Below are 12,800 nucleotides of genomic sequence, written 5' to 3' on the forward strand. Positions count from 1 at the left end.
CACCAGTCATCTTCAACATTGCCATACACAATTTTTAATCAGTGGTCTCTCATATTCCATTGTTTCCTTGATCTTAAAGAACCCAGTTCCTGTCTTGTATCAATATTTATTCCTATACATTTCTGTTAGGAACTGAATGAAATTTACTGATATTGTTGTAAAACCAGTTTATAAAATGCTGATTCTATAGTGCTGATAGTGCAGTCTACATGTTATGATATTGATAGTTATTGGGAAATGTTAGTCTCAGTTTGACTTTGTTGCTTTTAAGTAAAGTAAACATTTTGCCAAAAAATATCCATATCCATATCAATACTGCCAATTCAGATTTACATATGCTCTAATGAATGAGGGTCAGATTTGGAAGATTCCAGTGTTGCTGTTTGCTGATGATACGGTATTGTTGAGTGAAGATGAATGGGAGTTGCAAGGTTTGGTGAGTGAATTTAGGACAGTGTGTAGGAAGAGGAATCTGAAAGTTAATGTAAACAAGAGTAAAGTAAATGGTGTTTGAGGGGAATGAAGTCACAGAATGTTCAGTGAGTTTGGATGGTGAGGATATGGAGAATGTGAGTGCATTCAAGTACTTGGGTAGTGTGATGAGTAAAGATGGAACGTTGGAGGATGAAGTGTGTGAAAGGGTACAGCAGGGAAGGAAGGTTGTTGGTTCACCGAAAGCAGTGATGAGAAATAGGGAGGTGAGTATGGAAGTTAAGAAGTCACTGCATGATAGTATTGTGATCCCTACCGTGACGTATGGAAGCGAGGCGTGGACCTTGCAAGAGGGGAACAAGTCAAGAGTGAGAGCAGTGGAAATGAATTACCTGAGAGGAGCATGTAGAGTGACATGGAGGGACTGATTGATGAATGAAGAAATGAAGGAATGTTGTGGGGTGGATGTGGATGTGGTTGAGAAGATAAAGAGAAATACACTGAGGTGGTTTGGACGTGTGGAGAGAATGAAGAATGAAAGACTGACTAAGAGGGTGTATGTAGGTGAGGTGGAGGGAGGGAGAGGGAGGGGTAGACCGAGGATGAGGTGAAGGGATGGAGTTGAGAGGAATATGAGGGAGGAGGGAGTGAGTTGGGGGGAGGGTAGTCAAATGGTGGGTGACAGAGCGACTTAGAGGTGTTTTGTCTGTGGCTACCCTTTGCGGGATTAGGGTGTCGGGTTATAGATAGATAGTATCATGTGAAAAATTTTTCTCAGTATGCAGTATGTCAACTGAGGTCATTGATTTGTCATTTCAAGATGAAAAATTGTATATATATATATATATATATATATATACACACACACACACACACACACACACAGTAAATCCTTGTTTTTCGCACCGCATATGTTCTGGCAAAACCGCACGAAACGCAAAACGTTGAAATGTGAAGTTAAGAACCAATGGGAAAAATAGAGGAGCGTTCCGGTGGGACGTGTACCTACCCTATCATAAACAGGCCCTGCCCAAAATTTCATGAAGAGTGTTTACTAGTGCTAAAACAGCAGAACACAATAAACATGTACCTGAAAAGACATTAAAGCTGTTATAAAGAGCTGCAACACCAAAAATCCTTAACAGAAATAAAGTGAAGACTGGCTTGAGTGACAGGTGAAGGTGTGTTGAGTGTAGATGGGCTAGTTACTAGGTGACATGGGCCTCTCTGGGGAAGCCCCATGACCTATGCTGAAGCCCTTGAAGTTGAACTCAGGCTCCACCACCTCCACTTCCCCTCTGTCCACTTCTCCTCCTTCATCCACCCCTGCTGGCACGTCCAAGTCTTGCAGAATAGCAGCCACACTCTGTCTGTCATGAAAATATCATGTGATCCGGGCTTGTCTCTGCTCCTGTATGTTTCTGTTGTCACTTGAGACATCAGATAACTCAAGGTCGATAGGATATTGGTAGCCTCAGGCATAGTCCTGGTGTATGCATCGAAGGTGGTTGCCATGTCGGTTATGGTGGACAGGGTGTGGGACAGTTTCTGCGTGCTCATCTTGCCCTCTGCAGTGTGCTCTGGCCTTTCATTCTCCTCTTCACTAGAGTTCACCTCTTCTTCTGTTATGTCTGCCACACCTGAGTCTAGGTCGTAGTATGTCAAGTGTTGTCTTACAGCCGTTTTGTCCACCTCTGCCGCATCTTGGCTTGTGTTTCTGATAGCTTCCACAGCGGCTGCCAGAGTGTCTTCTTTCCTCTGCCGCTCACCTTCCACAGTCAGGTGAGGGAAAAGTTTCTTCCACCCGTGTGCTATAGTGGCTGGAGTAATTTTGTTCCAGCTTTCAACCATGGTATCCACTGCATTTTTCATGTTGAATTCCATTCAGAACTGACTTGTTGTCTTGGCAGGTCGAGAATCGACAGGTGGTGGCGGGGGTGTGTGTGAGCTTGGAGACTGGTTTGGCCTTGAGGATGGGCCCAGTCTGGACTCCTCTGGACTAGTTTGTGACTGTTCCAGCCTGGGAGACATTGCTGCTGGTGTAGTCTGTGGACTACTGGGATGGTCCTGAGACTCTGGCACGACTGCGGGTGTGCGGTGTGGGTCACTGCCGCCGTCAGAATCTTCCTCTTGTTCCTGAATCTGGCACAGAATTGTGTTGTCACTTGTCTCTTTCCTGAGTCTGTCATGCACCTGAAAGTAGAACATGTTCTTAAGGTTGGCGATGATCTCATGGTCAAGGGGTTGGGGTTTTGAAGTTGTGTTGGGTGGTAAGAATACAACATGGACGTCAGGGTGACGATCAACAAGATATTCGGCATGTGCTCTTGCATTATTCATAAAAAGGACAACCTTGAATGCCAGATTCATTTTTCTGCAGTGCTTCTGTGCGTCGGGGATGAAATGCTGTCGAACCACTCATGCGACAGACTCTCGACCATGTAGCCTAGCGGTGTGACCTCCCAGTAAACATTGAGTTTTTTCATTTTGCAGTGTCTGTAGGGCTGAGGTTTATGGAATTTGTGGATAATTAGTGGCTCCATCTTGTGTGAGCCGGAACCATTGCAAGTGAGTAAGACGCTCAGCCACTCTTTATTCTTCTTCGTGTCGACTGCCTGCCTCTGTCCCTTCATTGGGTACATGTATCTTTCCGACCATTTCCAGAAAATGCCAGTTTCATTGCAATTATAGACCTGGTTCCATGAATACCCGCCCTCGTCAACAATTTTGCGTGCCTCATCTGGAAAGCTAGCAGCCGCATCTGTGTCAGCAGAGGCCGCCTCACCATGATAAAAAACGCACCTCACCTCGCACCTTTTCTTAAACCTGAAGAGCCACCCTGATGAAGCTCTGAATGTGGGTGGCGGGTTTATATTCTTCTTTCTGCAAACTGCGGCGCATATCCTTAGTGCCTCATCCTTGATAGCTCTGGTAGAGATGCTCACACCCACCCGGTTCTGGCTGTCAAGCCAGCGGACAAGGTATCCTTCTGTTATGGCCATGACACGTCTTACCACAGACGACCCCACAATCACTGTCTTGTTGGATGGGAAGAACTTGGTCTGGATCGTAACCTTTGGACAATTATTGGCGTAAACACACATGCATAACAGAACCCAAAAATCAACTGTACATGGAAGAAATAAATTGATGTTTAATTTTTTTATGAGGCAACACTTAAACAGTACACCCTTAAGGGTATAATGTACAGTAACTTTATAAGTGGTAGGTGGGGGTGCCCATCATCCACCCAAGTAGTGTAGTGGTACCCTGTTTTTAGGGTAGCTCTACGTCAAGCGGCAAGCCAAATGATTTCCTGTAAGCCAGGAAATCATTTACAGCACTGGGTGGTAACCTTATAACCAACCAACACATGTTCCCTACGTGACAGCAGGTGGGTTGGCAGAGGGTTAGTGCCCCTCCCCAGAAAACAGCTAACTAAGAATACAAACAAGAAACCTCGGACCAGGACTGACCAAGAGATGACGACTAAGGACCATACAAAGAACATGATACGGATGGCGACCTGGAATGTAAGGAGTGCAAATGATGAGGTGAAAGAGAGAGAGATTGTCCAGGTGCTTAAGGGTGCAAAAGTGGATGTATGTGGATTAACTGAAACTAAATGACGAGGTGAGAGTGTGAGAGAATGGGAGTATGGATGGGGGATATGTGCAGGAGTAGGTGAGAATGAGAGGGCAAAAGAAGGAGTGGGTATTGTTGTGAGTAACAAATGGAAGGAGAATATAAGAGACTACGGATCAGTTGGTTCAAGGATTGTGTAAGTAAGACTGAAAGTTGGACTACAAATGTGGGCGATTGTGTGCGTGTATGCACCAACGCAAGATTATGCAAGCCGAGTTAGAGAAGAGTTCTGGACAAACATGGAAGTGTGCATGGAAAAGGAATAAGAGAGTGTTTTTGATTGGTGATATGAATGGTAAAGTAGGGAATGTGAATTTGGATGGAGTAGTTGGTGAGTGGGGCGTGCCTGCCAAGATAGAAGAGAATCGCAGTGCTTTAGTGGACATTTGTGCCGGGAGGGGGTTGGTGATAGTCAACACCCTCTTCAGGCACAAAACGATCCACAGGCATACATGGCGAGTGTTGAGAAGGGTGAGTGGTGAACTGCATGAAAGGAAGGCGATGATTGATCATGTGTATGTGGATGAAAGGATGTGAAGATGTGTAATGAATGCTAGAGCATACAGAGGTTGGGGGAGTGGACTTTCTGATCACTGCTTGGTGGTGGTCAAAATCAAGGTCCAAGTAAAATGGAGAAATAGAAGAAGGGAAGGACGGGAGGAAGGAATAGATGTAAGGAGAGTGGAATGGTTACAAGAGGATGAGAAAAAGGTAGAATATAAGAGAGTAGTGGAGTAACGATTGGGTAAATATGAATTGGAGCAGATGGGGGACGTGGAAGGTGTGTGCAAGATATTCACGGAGGAAATATGTACAGCATATGAGGTAGTGGGTGGGGTGAAGAGAAGACGAAAGGGGGTGCAAGGAACAGCACTGTGGAATGAAGAGGTGGGACAGGCTGTGGCACAAAAGAAGAAAGCATATAATGAACGGATGAGAAATGGGGGTGTGGAAGAAGTTGAGAGATGGAAGAGAAAATTATATGTAGAAGGGAAGAGAGAGGTGAAAAGGTTAGCAGGAGAGAATAAGAAGAGAGTGGATGAGGAATTTGGAAGGAATTTGAGTGTAAAGTGGAGGGAATTTAAGAAAATGTTCTGGAAAGAGGTGAAGAGAGTCAGACAGGGTGGCAATGAAGTTAGTAGGAGAGTGAAAGATAAAAATGGTAGATTACTAGTTGAGAAGGAAGAAAAAGTGAGCAGATGGATAGAACACTTTGAAGAATTGTTGAACATAGAGAATGAAAGTAATGTGAGTATAAGTGGCTGGGGAATGGCTGGGAGAGGAAGGGAGGTGAGAAGACAGGAAGGAATCAGTAGGATGGAAGTTGTGGAAGCATTCAAGAAAGTCAAAATGGAGAAAGCCCCAGGAATTGAGGGAGTGTATGATGAAATGGTGAAGCATGGGAGAGAGATAGTAGTAGACTGGATGTGGAAGATGTGGAAATTGGCTTGGGAGGAACATAAAGTCCCTTGTACAAAGGGAAAGGGGAAAAAGAAATGTGTGGTAATCATAGGGACATATGCCTTCTTGGTGTAATAGGAATAGTATATGGTAGGATAGTTATTGACAGAGTTTGGGAAATAAAAGAAGAATTAATTGGAGAATAACAGGGAGGCTTTAGGAAGGGAAGAAGTTGCATAGATCAGATATTCATTCTTAGGTCTTTAGTGGAAAACTGTAGAAAAGGGAAAGAAGTTGTATGCGTCCTTCATGGATTTAGAGAAAGCATATGACAGGGTGGATAGACAAGGATTGTGGAAAGTATTAAGAATATATGGAGTAGATGGGAAGTTGTTGAATGCTGTGAAGAGTACATTTGAGGGTTCTAAGGCTGCAGTGTGTGTGGATAGTGAACTGAGTGAGTTTTTCTATTTGAAGGTTGGGTTGAAACAGGATGTGTCATGTCTCCATGGTTGTTTAATCTGTATATGGATAGGGTTATAAAAGAGGCACCAGGTAGGGCAATGGATGTTGGAGTGGCCCTAATAAGAGAGGGCAGTGTTTGGAAACTCCCTGTACTTTTGTTTGCAGATGATACTGTGTTGTTAAGTGAAGACAAAGGGGAGCTGCAGTGCTTGGTGGATGAGGTTGGGAGAGTGTGCAAGAGATGGTCTTTAAAGGTGAATGTAGGGAAGAGTAAAGTTATGGTCTTTGAGAGAGGTGAAGTCATTGAAAGTACAGTGAGGTTGGATGATGAGGAAATGGAAAATGTGAGTATATTTAAGTACTTGGGTAGTGTGATGAGTAAGGATTGAAGTTTGGAGGGTGATGTGCTTGAAAGGGTACAACAAGGAAGAAAGGTTGCTGGTTCTTTGAAAGCAGTGATAAGAAACAGGGAAGTGAGCATGGAAATGAAAAAGTTATTACCTTACAGTATTGTGATACCAACTCTGACGTATGGAAGTGAAACCTGGACGTTGCTGGAAGGACACAAGTCAGGAGTGAGAGCAGTGGAAATCAGTTATTTGAGAGGAGCCTGTGGAGTCACATGGAGAGAGAGACTGACAAATGAGGATGTGAAGGAGCATTGTGGTGTGGATGTGGATGTGATGTGAAGTATTAGGAGAAACACACTGAGGTGGTTTGGCCATGTGGAGAGGATGGAGAGTGAGAGACTGACAAGAAGTGTATGGGAGTGAGGTGGAGGGGGAGAGAGGGAGGGGAAGACCAAGGATGAGATGGAGGGATGGAGTGGAGAGGTATATGAGAGAAGAGGGTTAGAATTGGGAGCAGGGCAGTGAAATGGCGGGGGACAGGGTGACGTGGAGGCAATTTCTTTGTGGCCACCTTGTATAAGGGATTAAGGCGTCTGGCAATAGATAGATAGATAGAAGTTTATAAGTACAGTAACTAAACACATGCATAACAGCATCCAGAAATCAACTGGACACAGAAAAAATAATTTGATGTTTAATTTTTTTATGAGGCAACACTTAAACAGTACACCCTTAAGGGTATAATGTACAGTAACTTTATAAGCACAGTAACCACCATTAACGATTTCCATTACAGTGCAGTACTGTATATTATTAATGTGAACCTGGAGAACAACATCGATTTTGTAAATGGGATTAATGTGGTGAAGAATGTAGAAAATTTTTAATATCTGGGAACAATTGTATCATCTAATGGATCATTAAACAATGAAATTTAAATATTATTTAACTTGCACTCACCCGCTTTTTGAGAGTTTCCATGTTCTTCCTGAGGGTCCTCATAGTGCTTTCAGGAGCCCCTGTCAGGTGACGTATTTCAGGGGCTGTCAGCCCCTCCTGAAAGAGCTGCAAAATCCTTTCCTTGTCGGCTGCTGAATACCTCCGATGTTTCTGGCCAACCCTGTATGCCCGCTTCTCCTTAGGCTGCTGTGATGGCCCTGCAACATCCCCCTCACCTCGTTGCTTCGCTCGCTGTACTTCACTGGCGTGCTTCATCGCAAACATTGAAGTGCGGTTGTCCAGGTGTGGGTCAGGAAGCCACGAGCCACAAGGCGAGCACGACACACAAACAAGCAGTGGCGTGTGGGTCTGTAGTACCGCCGCTGTATCAGCAGAGGGTAGGGTGGTCGCAAGATGGCTGCCAACAAATGAGCATCGGTATGTGTCGTTGGCTGCTGGCTGGGAGCATGGAAATGTAGGGAAATTCGCGAATTGTGAGACATCTTGGAAACTTTTTTCTTGCACAAAAAACGAGGTGTTGAAGTAAAATGCATCGAAATAAGAGGACTTACCGTGTGTGTGTGTGTATATATATATATATATATATATATATATATATATATATATATATATATATATATATATATATATATATATATATATATATATATATATATATATATATATATATATATATATATATATATATATATATATATATATACACATGTATATATACATACATATATATACAAATATATATGTATATATATATATACATATATATATACATATATACATATATATATATATATATATACATATATATATATATATATATATATATACATATATTTATATATATGTATGTATATATGTAATCCCTCTAATATCCGAACGCCCACTATCCGAACATCCCCACTAACCGGACATAATCGTCCTGGGATCCAATATTCCCAAAATGGTCCGAAAACCTCCAAAAATTCGGAAAAAAAAAAAAAAAAGATTTTTTCCCGCCTGTAATTTGAACTTGGTGCGTGGGACGCGGGACAACTTTGTTGTGGCGCGTCATTCCTCCCACGTCCGCTAGAGTGCCCCTGCATCCTCCCCACTTTCCGCCTGTCTCTCATCGCGAGTGAACGCTCGTCGTCGTGGCTGCCCACGTGCTCGCTTTTGTGGTGGTGCCTTACCTGCTGCAGGCATTCCTGCTGCTCTCGTGCCTCTCCTTCGTGTGTGTGATGATGGCCCCGCCGCCTGAGAAGAGGAAGAGAGTGGTATTGACTCTGGAGAAGAAGCAGGAGATAATGGAGAAAGTAGATGCGGGGTGGTCTTCTTCACGCATCCTCCGCGAGTTTAACCTGGCCCGATCTACTTTGTTTGATATTAAGAGATCCTGAGACAAACTCATGCAGTACATGGCTGACTTCTCATCGAGAAGCTAATGCAATGTGGAGAGGAAGGTGATGTTTACTCCCAAGTTTGTTGAAGTCGACCCCTCCACGTTGATTTGGTATTGACAGCAACGTGCTGCTGGTGTGATGGTATGTGGTACAGAGCTGAAGGCTGCTGCTGAGAAGTTCGCCAGGCTTCACGACGCCCTAGACTTCAAGGCATCCGAGGGTTGGCTCTTCGTGTTTAAGTTACGGCATGGCCTTACCAACCATAAGTCTCATGGCGAAGCTTTGGACACTAACGAGGATGGAGTTGACGAGTTTCGGCACAACGTGAAGGGCTTTATCGACAGGGAGGGCCTCACTCTCAGTCAAGTCTACAACGCTGATGAAACTGGTTTATTCTATCGCTCTTTGCCAACAAACACTCTAGCCAAGGAGACGGAGAAGCGTGTACCTGGCCGCAAGCTCTGTAAGCAACGGATATCTGCTTTGTGTTGTGCCAATGCTAACGGCATGCACCTGCTTAACCCCGTTATTGTTGGCCATGCAAAGCAGCCTCGGTGTCTTTGTGGGGTGATGGATGTCCTTCCTGTCGTCTGGTACCATTCTTTGAAGGCATGGTTCACAGCCCAGATCTTCAAAGACTGGTTCCACCGCCATTTCGTCAAGGAGGTCATACATTACCAGACGGAGAAACTGGGAATCCCACGCGACCAGGGAAAGGCCCTCCTTCTCCTTGACAATACACCTGCCCACCCGTGCGACAAAGACTTGGTGGCTGAGAATGGCCGCATAAGGTGCATGTTTCTGCCACCTAATACTACCGCTCTCATCCAACCAATGGAGAGTGATCGTGACAACAAAGCGCCTACACCGCCGGAAGTTCCTGGACAAGGTGATGGTTGTTCTCAAGGACGAGGACGAGCGCAGGGAGGGGCGGGACACGCGAGGCCAGCGGACTTTGGAAAACCTTCGGCGCTACAACATCAAGTCTGCAAGCTACAACTGGGCCAGTGCATGGAAGGAAGTCCCTGTCAAGACTCTAGAAAATGGTTGGTCTCGTCTGCTTCTCGGAAAGGATGCGGAGTACGATTTCCTAGGTTTCGACATGGATGACTTCCATGCACGTCTACGTACGCACGGCGACGATGTTGATGTGGACGACGTGCGTGAGTGGTTGGATGACGACAAGGGTGATCCTGGGTATCAGACCCTGTCTGATATTGAGATCGCATCTTCAGTTGCAGGTCTCAGTACCCAGCTTGAAGATTCCGACGAGGATGGCGACGATGATGTGGACTCCTCTCAGCATGACACAACTCCAGCCATCCCCAAGCTGAACGCACTCCGGGAACATCTAGAGTTCGTTCTGGACTACCTGGAACACCCGGACTGCGACAGGGAGATGGGGCCCTTGGGACTTGTGGAGGAAGTGCATGCTGTCAGGCAGCGCATCATAAATCGTCAGAATCATCGTTCCTTGCGTCAATCAACGATTGACAGCTTTTTCAGGCCCGTGACCCCCGCTGTGCCCAGCCCTGGCTCCACTCCGTTGCCTCCCCAAGAGAGGCCCTCATGCTCCGAGCCACAGCCCAGCACATCAGCCACGGTGGAGTCACCGCTCGACACGAGTTTGCGTCTGTCTTCAAAGTCGTCTGCAGTGGGTATGCCATCACCACGACCCAGCGGCTCACCCCTAGGTCGCCTCCCTGTGCTACTCTCAGACTCTGACAGTGATTAGACGCCAAGAACTTCTCCACTAGACCACACGGGAATTTACAGTGTTGTGCAGTGAAAAAAACAGTGCATTGTGTTAAGGATTTACAGTTGTGAGTGAAAAGACAAACAATTTTTGGATTAAATTTAACGTAAATTAACTTGTGTGTTTTTGGTTTAGAAAATGGTTTTAAGAGTGGAAAGACTTAAAGTGCAGAGTGCAACACTTATTAAGTTACAATGGAGCATAAGCAAGACAAGAGTGCGCATTGTGAAGAGAATGGACTTCTGAGTGCGAATGACTAAGTTCAGTGCAAGACTTCATGAACAGTGTACTGCAAGTGCTTCAGGAAATCCTTCTTCCTGTCAGAGTCTGAGAGGAGGCGGTTATTCATCGAGATGGCCAGGGACTTGCTGTAAGTACCCTGAATGTTTCATATTGTACTGTACTGTATTTTCCATACTATACTTACCTCAAACACCTCATTTCACTCTTTTATGTCCCTTATTGGTGTGAATAGTGTCTTAGGTGCTATGCATGTGCAGTAGGGAGGTGTTTTTCTGAGTTAGGCTAGGTTAGGGTCCATAACTACCAGTCCAGAAGCCAGGGACTAGTAAGTACCCAGAATGTTGAATATTGTATGAACCTACCTCGAAAACCTCATTTTGTGCTTCTTTTGCATTTATTTCAGTCTTTTATGTCCCTTATTGGTGTGATTTGGGTCTTAAATAGGTGCTATGCATGTCCAGAGGGAGTTGTATAGATGTTTTTCTGAGTTAGGGTCCATAAGTACAAGTCCAGAAGGCTGGGGCCCAATATCTGGACATGACCACTATCCGGACATGCCTATGGCTCTGTTACGTGGGATATTGGAGGGATTACTTATATATATATATATATATATATATATAGTGTATATATATATATATATATATATATATATATATGTATATATATATATATATATATATATATATGTGTGTGTGTGTGTATATACAGTAAACCCTCATTGTACAATGCCTCTTTGTACGATATTTCGCTTATACAATGTCAAAATTGTAGTACCCTATGCCCACTATACAATAGGAACGATTTGCAACAACGATGGATCATCTGCGGCTCAGTGAACAGCGAATGTGCAAACGCAACAAAAACGTCCTCACACTGTCGGCATTAGACCACACGCACTTGTCCACCGGTCCAGCCTCATTAGCTAGCCCTGCCCAGCCAGGCAGTTCTGACATTGATGAGTGAGGGCTGTGAGTCCCTGTGACTGTGAGGCCGAGTCGGGACAATTCGCCGTCAGGACGATTCCCCATCATTTATTTACGTATCAGTTTATTTAGCAAGTACACTAGTTTTTTAATTATGTAAGTTATAAAAGTGATGGTGGTTTATTGTTTATATAGTAAATGTAAAATATGGCATCAAATCATGGGCATTAAATGAAAAATAATAATATATTGAAACGTGAATCAGCTGATTTATGATCGATCCTTCATCATAGCATAAGGCTACATACGAGACATTGGCATTTATATAAATGCCTAATTACCTTAAGTGAACGATAGACATACTTTGGAATTATACAAATAATCTTCATGTTACGTCTATATAAATGTTTCGGGATATTTCGCCATCAAGTCAGTTCGCCATCACAACAATAACAAGACAATTCGCCATCGGGACTTTTCGTCATCAGGATGATTCCCCGTCGTTTATTTTCATATCAGTTTATTTAGGAAGTTCACTAGTTTTTTAGTACTGTACTTGTTCCTCTTCAAAGTCATTTTAAAATATACCTAGGATGTTGTAGTACCAATGGAAATTAATGAAAACAGCTGTGGGTGATGCTAGAACATAATTCAAAGTCAACTACAGCAAGGTAGAAACAAGTTAAATATTGTCTAAAAGTGCAACTTACAAATGATATCCAAAGCCAGTGCTATTGAATGAAGATAGACTTTGATAGATCCCCCTGAGAATTAGATATTAAAGTATCAGTTAATCAGTAATAAGAATGTATATAGAATGACGGGGAATTGTCCTGACGGGGAACATCCGTATTATGACGACGAATTGTCGACTTCATGGCGAATTGTCTAGGAACCACATAAACAACCGTTGCTTGCTTCAGTATAGGTAAGAACTACTGTATACTGTAGTTTTCATGCTTTTTTCTCTTTATTCACTATTAATGTGTTACTCTAAATGTTTAAACATAGGATATTTCATGTATGTGAGTGCAAGGTGTGTGCATGTGAGAGTTTAGGCATGTCTGGGAACGTATCCCCATTGACTCCATGTTATAATGGGATTGCTATACAATGGATTGCTTTACGATGGGGTTTTCAGGAACGGAACCTCATCGTATAATGAGGGTTTACTGTATATACATATGTATATGTATATATATATATATATATATATATATATATATTTATATATATGTACAGT

The 12,800-nt window shown here is 43.6% G+C and overlaps 1 protein-coding gene across 1 annotated transcript in view; it reads left to right on the forward strand.

Moving 5' to 3' along the window:
- The window catches only part of LOC145399142 (uncharacterized), a 313,723-nt gene that overhangs the window by 128,033 nt on the left and 172,890 nt on the right, over positions 1-12,800 (forward strand). Inside the window, exon 11 of the mRNA XM_080271880.1 lies at positions 7,436-7,630. Within this exon, the coding sequence (XP_080128006.1) occupies positions 7,436-7,630 (195 nt within the window). The remainder of the gene's footprint in view (positions 1-7,435; positions 7,631-12,800) is intronic.

This window comes from Coenobita brevimanus, chromosome 47, assembly GCF_032717465.1.
Source record: "Coenobita brevimanus isolate Jiangsu-jjx chromosome 47, ASM3271746v2, whole genome shotgun sequence".
NCBI classification, from domain to species: Eukaryota; Metazoa; Arthropoda; class Malacostraca; order Decapoda; family Coenobitidae; genus Coenobita; species Coenobita brevimanus.